Source organism: Nicotiana tabacum, chromosome 21 (assembly GCF_000715075.1).
Source record: "Nicotiana tabacum cultivar K326 chromosome 21, ASM71507v2, whole genome shotgun sequence".
In the NCBI taxonomy this organism is placed as follows: domain Eukaryota; kingdom Viridiplantae; phylum Streptophyta; class Magnoliopsida; order Solanales; family Solanaceae; genus Nicotiana; species Nicotiana tabacum.
In genome coordinates, this window is record NC_134100.1 from 66,889,040 (window position 1) to 66,905,181 (window position 16,142).

Here is a 16,142-nt window from a genome sequence, read left to right on the forward strand (position 1 = left end):
GACCCATAACTGCAAAGTTTTAAGACTCTTTACATTCAATCCAGGAGTCAATCAACATCTCAACTTAAAGGACCAATGGGTTAAAAATTCGTGGAAGAACAGTACAGACAATGTGATTTTTAATACAAATTTGATTATGATTCATGTGATTGAAATATTAACATTTGCTCCTCACAACGAGGAAAGAATTGCTGCATAATTAAAGACATCCCTTAGAAAAACGGGGCAAACAAGCTTTAACAATTTTCAAGTTAAAAAACATGCCAAGTGGAACATGAGCTTAGAATCTGTCTTCAATACACAAAAATCAATGATCAATATCATGGAACATATCAAATCACCCAAGCAATGAATGAAAAAAGAAGCAGAGGGAAGCCTTAAGTTCTTCCAAGGCACACTCAATGTACATAGTTATTTTGCATTTACAGTTTACCTTTTCTTCCACCCATTTACAAATACTTGATCAACATATATATAACTGCAACAAGTATTACAATCCCAATCACAGATAAAAGCATGCACATGCAAGAGCAACCACCCTTTGATCGTTTGTTCAAAATTGCAAGCTTCCTCCCGACTCGCTGTTTAATTATCAGGAAAAAACAAGAGGAAACAGTAAGTTAAATGTGAACAGAGAATTATCAACAAGACAGTATTTAGAAGTAAAAAAAAATAAGGAAAGAACTGCCTCGCTCCAGACACTATCAATTTCCTGCAACTCGCACAGGTGCGCAAGAAAGCAGAAAACTGAAATCTCTCATCCATATTACCAACATTCATAGGATATAACTGCTTTGTTAACATGCATCGAGATCTCTTATATTCTCCCATCCAACAAAGACACACTCAAGCAATCAATACACAAGGCCAAGAAAACTTGAGAGAAATACACAGAAAAACTTTTTAGTGCAAGTCCACGAGGTCAAAGCAGCAGCAGCATACCCAAAAGTTTCCAGGTCAAACTCTTCATTCTCCTCAGAGCGCAGAGTTGGAAGTTCTCTGACTACGAATATTACGATTAACATATTTTTCCCTCTGATTGCAAGTTCATAAGTAACAAAATAATAGAACATTTTCTTTTCTTGTGTTCTCTTTGCCGCCGCCCATAGCTCCTAGAGAACGTGCTTTAATATCAAATGTGGATGGATCTAAAGCTTCTGGATAAGATTGTGGATTCGAGTAACTTTGTAATTTGCAAACTTCCCTAATTTCCAAAGATGATGGTATTCCCCCTTTCTTTATCAATCATGCACATATTTCTTGAGACTATATAGCTATATTTGCACATGAAAAGAAATAGATCATGCGTAGAAGTAGTGTATTTCATAGTGGACAGGTATCAGCTCCAAAATTCTACAAACTCCATTATGTGTATGAGAATCCATGGTGCAGAACACTATGTTTAGTAAAAAGAGTTAGTTTGTCTTTCTTCATCCGTGTGTGTACAGCGTACTCCAGGAAATTGTCACATGCCCCTCTTTTCCCATTTCTCTTTGGTGCATGTACAGCTGGAAGGACCCAAAATGGTATTGACTTCTACACTCAAACTTACTTGCATCTCACAATTCTTCAAAAAACGAATGAAAAGGATGATGTGGGGGTGTAATAACTTAATTTACAATTATTCAACATGTATCACATACGAACTCAAAATGGAATAGCTTTTTTTGTCTTTTCTCCAACTAAACGCGCCATGATTAATTATCCCAAATGATGGACCACCCTAGAAAATTTTCATTGAAGCTGAATGACGTTGGTAAATTAGTGAAGTTATGAAGTGCAATATCAGAAAAGTTTGTACCAACATTAACAACCAACAATATCAGGTTTGCATGAGCTGTTTCAAAAACGACAAAATTGTCACCTGAAGTCTTGAGTCAGTAACATCAACATGTTCATCTAGATCATCCTGCATTGAGTCAGACAATGAAAGCACGATGAAGTCAATATCCAACTTCAATAGTAGAAAAGCCATATTTCACAGGGAAAATAGGCTGTAGAGGTAGTTCAGTAGGAAGCAGCAAAATATAACTCATACAATGAGTCTTGTTTGCAAGCCGAGCTCCTCATTAACAGCCAATGCTATATGTTTGGTGCTTATCACAGTCTCCTCTAATTTCTCAAGCCCCTCATCTTGTTCTGCATCAATAGTAAAGCCAACAAATAACATATAAATGAAAAAGAAAAGCCAATAGCAAGAGAAGTTTTCAAAGTATATAACAACTTGCCCTTCATAATTTGCCTTTGAAGACCAACAACACTATAATTATCAAGGCCTGTAGTTCTGCTCATAGCATCTGCTGCCTTTGTTTCTGGTCCAAGCAAGCTGTCCCTATTGGCAAAGTTCGACATATTCAATGTGGAGGCCATTTGGGTTGCTTTTGATTTTAAATTTGCAAGCATATCCTTCCGACGATTCATCTCTTTCTCTGTCCTGCACACAAAGACGAAGAAGGCTTAACAAATCTATACAGAAGCGACATATAAATAGTAATGGCTATTAGGCCCACTGTTGTCAAAAGCTCATTTGAGGCACGCTTAAACCCTAAGCTCAAAAAAGCTCAGGAAATGCGCTTCGCCTCACTTAGGCTGCGCTTCAGTGTAAGCAAGGCACTAAGGCGTGCACCTCATTGCCTATAAGTTCTACCTTGAATAAAGCGGTACAAAACAATTACCATGATTGGCAAAAAGATATATTAATTGTTTCCGAAATCATTATGAATGAAATTGTCACTTTTTTCTTGCATTACATATATATTTTTAGTATTTTTTTCTTCACTGCGCCTTTATTAACCCACACTTTAATTGCGTTTTGCGCTTAAAGCCCTGATAGACTTGGAACGCTTTTTAATGCTTTTCGCCTTTGACGACACTGATTAGGCCAACTTGTTCAAAGAGACATATGGATAGACAACTGCTACAAATTCCTGTAAAGCTTGCCCCCTCCCCCTCAAGATTTGAAAGGATACTATTTCCAAAGTACAAAAGTAAAAGTTCTGCAAACTAACACAACTAAGACTCGGGACATCGTTAACAGTGACTACAGAAGAAAGCCTCGGGTTATGGAAATACTTTCTCTTCTATAATCCTCCATGTGGACAATTCACCAACAACTTATGGATAAAACAAGGGATGACTTGTATTTGCTATCCATTTCCCTAGTACACCCTCCATCTTCCAAATTGCATGTGTTATGGTGCTTTACATTTTCAAGGGAAAGGAAGAAATTTTTTGACTTTGCGTAATTCAGTAGTTGCAGATTGAGTATGCATAGCTCATGATAAGTTAGGCCAATTTGCTGTATTAGATCAAGTTTTACTCGCTTCATTTTTAAGTGTAAAAAAGTAACCAAGGAAATATTTGATAGCCCAATATTTTCTTTTTTCACATGGAAAATTTGATTGCCCAATTTTAAAGTGGATTAGGTATGGCTTGCCCTGGATATGAAGCCAAAAGATGATTTCAAAAGAAAATACGACCAGAAACACATTTTAACTAATATAAGTATTCACCATCATGAAATAAAGATATACCCAATGCACGTCAAATACAATTATCCACTAGCTGTTTTAGGAACAGATACAAAGTTTGCTAACAGCACGAGAAGAGAGTCATATGAACAGGTTGCCAAACTACAAGAATTTGATACATTCAAACAACATTATGCAATAGAAGACTCAGATTAAGAAAACTCACAAGCGTTGCTTTCCAGGAAGGTTAGAGTCAATAGACTGTAAGCTATCAAGCCTAGTTCCTAATATTGTGATCTTCCTCCTTATTGAAGATGAATGACGCTGTGCTTCTGGGCCTGTTGCGGGCAATGAACTTCTTTCAGATATCATGTTACCGATGTCATCTGTGAGTTTTACTGCTTCATTATATTCCCTGATCCACGAGTCCCCAGAAGAAGCCATTCCCTGAAGAGACATCAGAAAGATAAGTACACAAACGATGAATAAGGGAACGTCCATGTCAGCAAACCCTCCCTCCCCCTAAAAAGGAAAAAACAACAACTTTCTATCCCCCTTTTCTGCCCATTGACAATGATTTGACTAATCAAAAAACACTGCAATGGAACTGCAAGAAGACTTCATCATATGACATGCACCTTCCTTACCATCACTCCTTTGCCACAACAACAACCGGGAAAAAGAAAAGCATGGCAAAACAAAGGACGAGGAACCATGTTTAAGTAAATCCAAAAACCTTAGGGTGTGCAGTGTTATCAAAGGCGAAAAACGCAAAAAAACTCTAAGGTCCGTTGGGGCTTTAAGCGCAAAGCGCAAATAAAACGTGGGCTTTAATGAAAAAATGCACAACTGGAGAAAAAGTAATAATATGTATATGTAGGCCAACATTAATAATTATAAGCATGAATAACAAATATATGGATAAAGAAATTGGAAAACAATTACGATAAAATGAAATATCAATTGTTTAACGTCGCATTTTCATGGTTACACTCATTGGCAAGGAATAGTATGCCTTAGAGCCTTGATGCGATACTAAAGCGCCCACAAAGCGAGGCGAAGCGATCAACATGTTTTGAGCCTCGCTTCAGGGCTTAAGCGCGCCTTTGGCAACACTGAGGGTGTGTTTGGTACGAAGAAAATGTTTTCCAGAAAATGTTTTCCAATTTGCCCATGTTGGGTGGCTTAAATGTTTTGGAAACATTTTTCTTGTGAACTCATTTTCCTCCAATTGAAGGAAAATATTTTCCCTATCAAGAGGGGAAAACATTTTCCAGTTTTTCAACTTTTCCCACTCTATTCCCCATCCCCACCAACCCACTCTCACACCCTACCACATCCACCCCCTACCCCCCACCACCCCCTAACCCCACCCTCGCCACCCCAAATCCCCAACCCCACACCCACCCCCTTTACCCATTTCGTCTCTCATAGTGTTTGGCTAAGTTATATAAAAAGGGCAGCCCGGTGCACTAAGCTCCCGCTATGCGCGGGGTCCGGGGAAGGGTCGGACCACAAGAGTCTATTGTACGCAGCCTTACCCTGCATTTCTGCAATAGGCTATTTGGCTAAGTTATATATTTTTCAAAAAAAATATTTTCTATTCACTAACAAAACACTAGAAAATATTTTCCGAAAAAAAATTCCACTCACCGACCAAACATGGGAAAATAAGTTGTAAAACTACTCATTTTTCAGGAAAATATTTTCCTTCGTACCAAACACACCTTTAACGCCTTAAATTTTTCCAAACCATGTGCACCACTATCCACCTTTAGTTAAGAAGCCATAAAGAAACTAGAGGAACATTCAAGACTGGAACTTGGCATTTGTTTCACCAAACATGTCATTTGTGGTTCTCTACAAAAGTACGTAAAACCTTAACTCCTTCCCAACTCTCCACAATGAAACAATCAACAGAGCACCATAAAGAAGATAAAGGCGACAGAAATTAGAATAAAAAGACTAAATCTCCAATATAACCTTCGACCAAGAAACAATCTAGCACTTTATTCATATTGAAGATACAATTGACAAGAAGAGAGAGAAGATGGAGAGGAGAAACAATCAGAGCCACAAGCCTAAATTGCCTATACAACCATTGACCGAGAAACATCTAGCACTTAATTGATCTTGAAGAATGGACAAATCTTTAATAGCTTCCTAATTATTCTAGAGCCGGCTAGAGGCAAGCAGAGAATTCAACTAAAGGAGACAAAAGGATAAAAGAAGAAACCCATAAACCAGCAGCAACAATTGCATTAGCAAGTAAATTGTTGTCAAAGGCGTAAAGGTTTAAAAGCGCTTCAGGTCTATTGGGGCTTTTAGCGCAAAGCGCAGTTAAAGTATGGGCTTTAGTAAAAAAGGCGCAATGAAGAAAAATATAAAAATATATACATGTAATGCGAAAAAAGAGTAACAACTTCATTCATAATGTTTTCCTCAACAATTAATATATCTTTTTGTCAATTACATTTAATGTTTAGTGCCGCTCCATTCAAGATTAGAACGCATGGGTAATAAGGTGCATGGCTTATTGCTTTGCCTACACTGAAGCGTACCTTAGGCGAGGCGAAGTGCCCTCCCTAAGCTTTTTTGAGCTTCGAGGCTTAAGCACGACTTAAATGAGCCTTTAACAACATAGACTGCAGCTAGAAAGTAGCAGGTGCAATAGCAACCAACCCACTATCAAGAACAACAAAATCTTCAAGTACAACTTAGAGAAAAATAAAGAATAACCCCAGTTATTTTAGACATCCTAAACATAACTGAAATTAAGTGATAGGAATATGTGTATGTCAATCAGCTACTGCGTTGAAGTTAATGTACAGCTTGCTTCCAGAGATAAGCTAGTTGCTAATTTTCTTCTTCTCCTACTACCTCCCACCAACACATGTACCGGATACCTCTGTCACCAAGGCATAAGCAGATATGAAGAAATCACCTATGTTTTTTTGCCTACGCTGGGATTTAAGTGCTAATTTTCCCTTCCAGAAGTATAAAATTGGGCTACAAAACATGCTAAATGGCAGTCAAAGCAGCAGCAACTATATCAAACAACCTGTAATTCCAAGTCCACAACAGAGCCTGTGCCTCGTACCATCAACATATACTACAAGAGAACCACGAAATGAAGAACTTTAATTCTTAAATTACAACAGCAAAGAGAGAAAGGAAGAGTAGAATGCTAAATAATTGAGTTTAAACACCAGAAACACCGCTGATTAAATGCCCATTCGAGTTAATTAACAATCAAGAACCCATTAGGAACAGTTCAATTAGGGAGAAAAAATATCAGGATCAACAATACATGCGTATGTAATACTTATTGAAAGGCAGAAAAGATGTTACCGTTTATTGGTGGAACTGAAATTAATGGTGAGGTGAGAGAATTTACAGAGGCTGAATGACTTTTTGAGGAAGGAATCAGCCTACTTTCCGGCAATGTTTTTCGTCGTCGTCACGCCCACTCGGACAATAACTTTATTGACTTTTTTGTTTACGATTTTCTTTTTCCTTTTTCTCTTTCTTTTTAAATATTTTTTGGCCTTTTTGGTGAATATGCACGGCGTTAATCTTCTTCTTTTTTAAAAAAGAAAATACTTAACATTTTGCACTTTTAGTCCTAAAATAGCCCCCAAAAAACTTTATTTTGGTCTTTCCGATATGTGGCCAAGTGCATTTAACCTTTTGAAATATATGTTTTTGATTCATTTGCTTGTGAATTTTCACAAATTTAAGGAATATTAGTTACATTATTTAATTACATATAACCTTTATTTCAAAAAGAAATTACTTGAGGAATCAAACAAGTTTTTCTTTGATCATACTTTTTGTTTACCCTAAAAATCGAGTAACAATTAAACTTATATTGTGGTTTTAAGGATATGTGATTTAAACCAGTACCAATTGATAAATAACGAATTAAATAGATAAATTGGACAAAAATAAATCAAACCGGTCTGCAAACAATGCCTCGACCTCGATTCGAGATAGTCTCAAGGTTGGTGAATAAGAACAGTAAAGGATGAAACAAGCAGCGATGAACAGTAAGTAAAACAAAGAAAGCAGCATATGTGTATATTCTTATCAGTGAATGATCGCCCTCTACAAATGATTGGAACTCCTCTTTATATAGTAGAGGAAACCTAATTATGGTATGCCTCTAATTACATAAGGAAAATCGTATAAACAGCTAGTTAACCGCTTCTGATTTGGTATGTTCCGAGATTCACGCCATGATCCTCGACTAATCACGGATATCCGTTCCGAGATTCACGCCGTGATCTTCGACCGGTTACTGATATTTCGTCATTCTGTTATTATGCTCCCCTCGAAGTCGATCATACTTGGTCTCGATTGTTGATGGCCTCGGTCTCAACGTACACTTCGATCTCTAGGCTCGATGTCTCATCTTCGAGCTCGAGCCCGATCTATTATGAGGTTACCCTCGAGGCAACTCCCCTGCCAACGAAATCGGGTATGCCCGATTTCAACCGTATACAGATAGTCCCCTCGTTTTTTGGAGTGTAACGAGAAAAAATGAATTTGAGACTCCGATTTAATACCTCGATCAATTATGACGTCAACATGTGACATAAGCGACATAAGCGATTGAAGCGTCGTGCCTGCACAGCTCCCAAGGTCATTAATTAACGCCAGTTGATGGTCGACCACCAGTGCTTTCAAACCATCAAAGTGGCTATTATAAATAGACCACCTTCATAATCTTCTCAAACTTTACTTCCAAACTTCTTCTAATCTTCAAAAGCTCTTCCATTCTCTTCAAGTTCGTCAATTTTGCCAGTTTTCGTTTGTCAATCTCTTATTAAAACACAAATTCCGCCTTCTTCTTGCTTAAACCTCATATAGTAATAGCAAAAACATCAAAGACATTTCCTCAAGAAGAAAAGGCCTCCTCATCACGACCGACCGATGACAAAATACCGGTGGAGCCACGTATCGAAGAGTGCATCCCCGGGCCATGTAAACTTACTTCCGACTTTAAAGTCGAAAAACCCTCTTCGCTTCCTGGCCGATGCGAGCCCATGTCAAGATACATCTGTTCGATATCGGAAGGCGATCTCGAGCAGGTGAAAAAAGACTGCCACTGGGAGAATAAAGAAGTGGTGATTCCTACCCCGAGGAGGATATCACCACTCATGTGAAAGGTGTGTATACTTACCCTTTCACACTGGGTTCCGTCGATCTTGTCATAATCAACTTGTGCTGCCAATACCGGGTAACCCTAGGCCAGATCTACCCTTCTTTTTGGCGCATTGTCATTTTGCTCAGATTCTTCTCGAGCAAGGTCGAGGGGATGTCTTTCACCCTCGATCATCTCATTAGGTTATACAACCCCCGTCTTTATCGGGGCGGACTGATAAGGCTTCAGTGTCGGGCCACGAAGGTGATGTTCTCGAGCATAGACGAGGGCAAGGACTGAGGATGGATGGGCCGGTTTGTCCGAGTCAGGACCTCCGATTTAATCCCCGCCGATAAGATGCCATTCCCCGAAGAATGGAACATGAAGCGTAAGTAGAAACTCACCAATAACACTCGATTACTTGTTATGTTTCCTTTACCTCTTCTCATCTATTTTATTCTTTATGGTGCAACTTTCCCCTGGTTTCCTAGTGCAGTCCCGGACCTTGCAGGTTGGGTTCGACAACTGGTTTCAACCTCTTCGTATGTTGAACGCTCGTGGTGCAATTTGGCCAAGGGTCGATGGGAGGCCAAAAATCATGGTAAGTTCCCCTGTCTGTGTTTGACGCTTTCGTGTGGAATACTTCTTTTTAACTTGATTTCTTCTCATACAGGTCTTGGAGATAATGTTGTCATGAGGTCGTTTCCCCTCGGGGAAGAGGAGGTCCCTAAGCCGACCAAAGACAAGAAAAGGAGAAGGGCCTCTCCTCCAGATACCCTAAAGCCCAGGAAAAGCAGGGCTCGAAAGTCGAAGACTAATCCCTCCGTTCTGTCTGCCGATGTAGCCCGAACGCTACGAGATAAAGATGAGGAGGGAGAAGATGTTGACTGCCTGCTGGTGGCTCGAAAGAGGGAAAACATCGAAGCTACGAGAACTGCTGAGCCGGTGGCGATCGAGGAGGTTCAGCCGCAGACTGAGGTGATCTCGGAGGAAGGTCCGAGTAGAGTCCCCGAGTCATCGGGTGTTGATGATGCCTCATGCCGTGATGAGAAACCGGAGGGTACGCCTGAATGGTCTAGTTCTGAGGCCCTTCGAAGAGAAGAGAATGCCCCAAGTGACTTGCTCGAGGCAATTAACATTAATGATTCGCCTCCCGGCCCCACATTCCCTGAGGGGCAGTTTCAGGATGCCCGATCCATGGGGACCCCCGATATGGGGACGGCCCCCGAATAGGATGATATACTTCGCGGCTGCTTCGCGGGGGTAGATGATGTTCCCGACCTGGACGCATCACTCATTTTTGATGAGGCTCAGCGGCTTCTGAACCAAGTGAGTTTTAGCCGATGTTACCATGCTTGCGTTTGTTCTTATTTCTCTAAGTGTGATTTCCTTCCTTTCTGTACAGGCTACGGTGCTCCATCGAGAAGCGTCTTCTAAATACTGAGCTGAGCTGGCCTGATGTGAGGCTGATCTCAAAAAGATTACGGAGGAGAGAAACGCCCTCAAACTCCTCTATGTGCAAAAAGAAGAGGAGATCATGAGTATTCGAGCCGAGCTGACAAGAGCTCATCAAGATCAGACCGAGCTCATTGAACGGGTAATGTAAATTTTTGGGAGCTCGTTATGTATTAACTTGATATTGGCAACTAACACTTTGATCCTGAAGGTTCAGCAGAAGTCCGAATTGGTTGAGCATCTTCGTGAGGAGGCCAAGATGAAAGAGGCAGAGACTTTGGGGTGGAAGCAGAACATGGACTGTCTCGACTCGAGGAATGATTCGGTTCATGCCCAACTGTCTTCGGTTGAGCGTCAACTCCAAAGTGTGAAGGAGGAGAATTTGGCCCGAGCCCATAAGGTTAAAGAGCTCGAGACTCGGTTGGCCGCTGAGCTTGCAAGGGCCACATCCGAAGCAGAGGCGCTCGTGGCCTCCTATCGAGCCGATGCTGAAGCCCCTAATACTCGGGCAAAGGAAATTTCTGACGCTGCTGATGTCAGATTGTCCCGTGTTGCCGAGCATGCTAGGCGCCAGTCTCGAAGAGAGACTCTTAAGGAGGTACATGCTCGTGGCTTCGACCTCACGGCTGATATCGAGAGTGCGAAGGTTTTGAAGGACGAGGCTGGAGCTTTACTTTCTGATGATGAAGACTCCACGAGTGGATCCGAGAGCGGAGGAGACGAAGACGAAGCTCCCAAAGATGCGGCTCCCGAGGCAGACTAGGAACTTAGGATTTTTTCTCCTTTTGTTTTTTGTGTAAGACCCTGTGTGGTATTTGTAAATACTTTTCATATATGAAAGATTCCTTTTCTTTCCGTTTCGTCTCCGATTTCTGACTAAATTCTGTTTTGCCTTTGCCTTGTGAAAACTTTGTTGCAATCGGGTTGTTGCAGCCTCTATAATCGAGTGAGCAATAGCTCGAACTCAGAGTAGGACAAACCATTAGCTTTTTTAGTTAAGCGAGGGCGAGTTCCCGAGCTCAACAATATATTTGGGATTTTGTTTTTGGATGGCTTGATCGAAGCCGTAATTGTACTGTTTTTATAGCCGAGTTCGAGTAAGTTTTGAACTCATAGTAACAGACCCTTTAAGTTTTTATATCAAATAATGATGAATCCTCGAGCTATATTCAAGTCAGTTTTATTTGAGCTCGGAATAGTGGAACCCTTAGGCCCGAACTGAGTGAGAATAAAATCTTAAACTCTAAGTGTATTGGCCCTTAGGCTCTTTAGATTGGGACGATATGGCCTTTAAAAGATGGATATTTTTTCCCTTTTTCGGCTTAGAAGACTTAATAAAAATTTCTTTATGCCTTAACACATATTCTTTACCCATTGGGTTTTTTTAGGGTTCGATTTCGATTGAAACCCCTTTGATTTTTGTGCCTTAGCACGTTTGTGTTAAGATAATTTGATACCTCTTAAGGTTTTTCGAGGGCTGATTTCATCAAAGCCCTTTTGATTACTTGGCGAGGGTAGCCTTTTTTAACTGGTTTTTCAAAGAATTCGAAGGCCTATTTTTATTGCGGGATTCGGACGTCTCCAAGCTGCCTTAATTTGGCTGTAGCCTTTGTATATGCCTCTTGGGCTTATTTCCCAATAACACTTCGAACTTGTTCGAAGTGTTAGTCCCCGAGAGTGATGTCCTTGGCCTATAGATCGAGGGGTGACTCTTTGAGGTCTTATGAATTTGAGTTTAGATTACTCGAATATGTCAATCATCGACGGCGGTCCCCGAGTGTACGAGGTATATTTGCACTTGGCCCTTGAGCTATTTCTCACAAAATCATAAGCATGGAGCTTGTATAGTAGAAAATTTATATAGAAAGAATGCTTCATTGTATAATTCATATGTGCATACATGTTTTGCCATCGAGGCTCGACTAACCTATACAGACACGGTTCATTCGACCGTTTGGCCCGTTACAAAGTTTCTCTATTGAGACCCTTCGATACGAAGTATTTTCCTCGAAAGTGTAACATCCGAGGGTGATGCCCCCCAGTATTCGAGGTTGATTGTAAAGAAGCCTTAAATACTGTTGAATTGTCCTCAGGTAGCACATAATTGTTGTCTCGTTAAAAACCTCGCCGAAAAAACCCACTTGGGACAAAAACCGATCTAAGAAAAAAAGAGTACAACGCGTGCTTTAAAACCTGAGGTCTCAATGTCTTCTATCGAACACCTGCAATGAGTTAGTGTCGAATATATAAATGAAAAAAAAGGAATAAAATCATACCTGAGCAATAATACTGTTTGAGAAGCGATATGTTCTAATTATTTGGCAGTTGTTCGCCGTCCATCGTGCCGAGCTTGTAAGATCCCTTTCCGACGATATCGAGGACTTGGTAGGGTCCCTCCCAATTTGGGCCGAGCTTCCCATCATTAGGATCTCGAGTGTTGATGGTGACTTTCCTCGAGACTAAGTCCCCGACTCTGAAATGGCGAATGTTGGTTCTCCTATTGTAGTATCTTTCGATTTGTTGCTTTTGTGCAGCCATCCGAATGAGTGCGGCTTCTCGTTTTTCATCCAATAATTCGAGGCTAGTATTCATAGCCTCGTGATTTGACTCTTCTGCTGTATGTCGAAACCTGGCACTGGGTTCCCCGACTTCGACTGGAATCAAGGCTTCAGAGCCATATACTAAGGAGAATGGGGTTGCCCCCGTACTGGACTTTGATGTTGTTCGATATGCCCAAAGGACTTCGGGTAAAATTTATCTCCATTTCCCCTAAGCGTCGTTCAACCTTTTCTTTAGGTTTTGAATGATAGTTTTGTTCGTCGATTCGGCCTATCCATTCCCACTAGGGTGATACGGCGCTGATAATATCCTTTTTATTTTGTGGTCTTGAGGAATTTCGTCACTTTGTTGCTGATAAATTGTTTTCCATTATCACACATTATTTCGGCGGGTATCCCAAATTGACACACGATGTGATCCCAAATGAAGTCTATAACCTCTTTCTCTCTTAATTTCTCGAACGCGTGTGCTTCAACCTATTTAGAGAAATAATCAATCATAAACAAAATGAATTTACCTTTACCTGGGGCTGATGGCAGAGAGCCGACGATATCCATTCCCCATTTCATGAATGGCCATAGGGATGGGACTGTATGAAGTTGTTCTCCGGGCAGATGGATCATCGGTGCAAACCTCTGACATTTATCACATTTTCGAACAAACTCTTTAGTGTCTTTTTCCATGCTATCCCAGTAGTATCCCACTCTAATGATTTTGTGAATCAGTGATTCGGCGTTGGAGTGGTTCCCACAAGTGCCTTCATGGACCTCTCATAAAACATAATCGGTGTCTCCTGGTCCAAAGCATACTTCCAATGGTCCATCGAATGTCCTTCTGTATAATGTTCCATCTTCAGTCAATGTGAATCGAGCAACTTTGGTTCGTAGGGCCCTCGACTCTTTAGGGAGCTTTCCATTCTTCAAGTATTCAATATATTTATTCCTCCAATCCCAGGTTAAGCTTGTAGAGTTTATCTCGGCATGAGCTTCCTCGATCATGGATCTCGAGAGTTGAACGACAGTCCCCGAGCTGATCTCATCTTCCTCGACCGATGACCCCAAATTTACAAGTGCATCGGCCTCACTATTTTGCTCTCGAGGTACGTGCTGCAAAGTCCATTCCTTGAAACAATGCAAAGTTACCTGCAGTTTGTCCAAATACCTTTGCATTCTATCCTCCCGAACTTCGAAGGTTTTATTTACTTGGTTCACCACCAGTAAAGAGTCACACTTGGCTTCAAAAACTTCTGCTCCCAAGCTTTTAGCTAGATCGAAACCTGTAATCATGGCCTCGTACGACCTCATTGTTAGTCATCCTAGAAGTTTTGATAGATTGCCTAATAGTGCCACCCGTGGGCGGCTTCAAAATGATGCCTAGCCCGGAACCCTTAACATTCAAAGCATCGTCTGTAAAGAGGGTCCATACCCCCAATGATGTACCCGATTTTAACAAGAGTTCCTTTTCAACTTTGGGTACGAGTATTTGGAGTGAAATCGGCCACGAAGTCCGCTAAAATTTGAGACTTGATGGCCGTCCGTGGTTGATATTTGATATCATACCTACTGAGTTCGATGGCCCATTTGGCCAATCGGCCCGATAATTCGGGCTTGTGCAAAATATTACGAAGTGGGTAAGTGGTTAATACGCATATGGGGTGACATTGGAAGTATGATCTTAATTTTCTAGAGGCGCTTATCAGTGCAAGTGCCAGTTTCTCCAAGTGCGGATATCTAGTTTCTTCTTCTCCTAAGGTCCGACTTACATAATAAACGGAAAATTACGTACCTTGCTCTTCTTGAACTAGGACACCACTTACCGCGATTTCCGATACTGCCAAGTACAAGTAAAGTTTCTCATCTTCCTTTGGAGTGTGAAGCAGTGGTGGGCTCGATAGGTATCGCTTTAATTCCTCTAATATCTGTTGGCATTCCAGGGTCCAGGTGAAATCGTTCTTCTTTTTGAGTAGAGAGAAAAATCTGTGGCTTCGATCCGACGACCTCGAAATGAATCGGCCTAAGGCAGCTATCTGTCCAGTTAGCCTTTGCACAACTTTTACACTGTTTTACGATGGTGATGTCTTCGATGGCCTTGATTTTATCGGGGTTGATCTCGATCCCCCGATTCGATACCATGAAGCCAAGGAACTTGCCCGAACCGACCCCTAAAGCACATTTCTCGGGGTTGAGCTTCATGTTGTATTTCCTTAAAATCTCGAACGTTTCCTGCAAATAAGCCAAATGGTCCTCTACGCGCAAGGACTTAACTAGCATGTCATCAATATAAACTTCCATTGATTTACCTATTTGTTCTTCGAGTATTTTATTTACTAGGCATTGGTAAGTAGCTCCTGCATTTTTAGCCCGAAGGGCATTACATTATAACAATATGTTCTATACTTAGTGATAAATGAAGTCTTTTCTTGGTCCTCCAGGTTCATTTGAATTTGATTGTACTCGGAATAGGCATCGAGAAAAGTAAGTATCTCGTGGTCGGCCGTGGCATCGATCATGCGATCGATGTTAGGCAGTGGAAAAGAATCTTTAGGGCATGCCTTGTTTAAATTCTTATAATCTACACACATTCTAAGTTTGTTCCCTTTTTTAGGGACTACAACTACATTGGCTAACCATTCAGGATATTTCACCTTCCGAATGGACCCTATTTTGAGAAGTTTAGTTACCTCGTCCTTTATGAATGCGTGCTTTACCTCGGACTGTGGTCTTCTCTTTTGCTTCACCGATTTGAACCTAGGGTCCAGGCTTAACCGATGCGTCGTTATCTCCGGTGGGATCCCTGTCATGTCTAAATGGGATCAAGCAAAACAATCTATGTTATCAATAAGAAATTAAATAAGCTTTTTCCTAAGTTCGGGGGTTAATCCCGTTCCCAGGTATACCTTTCGCTCGGGCAGGTACTCGATCAATATAACCTATTCCAGCTCTTTGACCGTTGATTTGGTGGCGTCAGAATCTTCGGGAACAATAAAACTTCGAGGGGTCAGAAAATCCTCCTCTTCTTCTTCTATCTTCTGCTTCCCCGATTCGGTCGAGGCTGGTGGATGTGATTGCTATTTGACTTCCTGTTTACTTTTGATGCTCGACCTTTCTGAAGTTAATAGTGTCAATATCGATGTTACCTCATCGACCGCAAATATTTCCTTTGCAGCATGCTGCTCCCCGTATATTATTTTTACACCACCTGACGTCGGAAATTTCATCATTTGGTGGAGAGTCGAAGGGACTGCCCTCATATTGTGGATCCAAGGCCTTCCGAGCAGGGCATTGTACCTTATGTCACCCTCGATTATGTGGAACTTGGTATCTTGAATGGTTCAAGCCACATTCACCGGCAGAATAATCTTCCCTTTAGTTGTTTCACTGGCTATATTGAAGTTGTTTAAGACTCGAGCTGCGGGCACGATTTGATTTTGTAGGCCGAGCTGCTCCACGACCCTCGATCGGATGATATTCGCCGAGCTACCTGGATCCACTAAAACATGCTTAACTTGAACT

At 41.1% G+C, this 16,142-nt stretch overlaps 1 protein-coding gene across 4 annotated transcripts; it reads right to left on the bottom strand.

Moving 5' to 3' along the window:
* Positions 1 to 280: 280 nt before the first annotated feature.
* LOC107764409 (syntaxin-52) lies at positions 281 to 6,973 on the bottom strand. 4 transcript variants are annotated; one of them, XM_075241656.1, is made up of 7 exons: positions 6,822 to 6,959; positions 6,532 to 6,582; positions 3,697 to 3,917; positions 2,229 to 2,434; positions 2,039 to 2,139; positions 1,865 to 1,909; positions 281 to 581 (listed from the first exon to the last, which is right to left on the bottom strand). In XM_075241656.1, the coding sequence occupies exons 2-7, from the start codon at positions 6,577 to 6,579 to the stop codon at positions 450 to 452; spliced, it is 753 nt and encodes a 250-aa protein (XP_075097757.1). In that variant the 5' UTR covers positions 6,580 to 6,582; positions 6,822 to 6,959; the 3' UTR covers positions 281 to 449. The 4 variants fall into 4 exon arrangements, with proteins under 4 accessions (XP_075097757.1, XP_075097758.1, XP_075097759.1 ...); XM_075241657.1 differs by lacking the exon at positions 6,822 to 6,959 and adding an exon at positions 6,680 to 6,791; XM_075241658.1 differs by lacking the exon at positions 6,532 to 6,582 and having other exon boundaries at positions 6,822 to 6,973.
* Between the last annotated feature and the right edge of the window lie 9,169 nt (positions 6,974 to 16,142).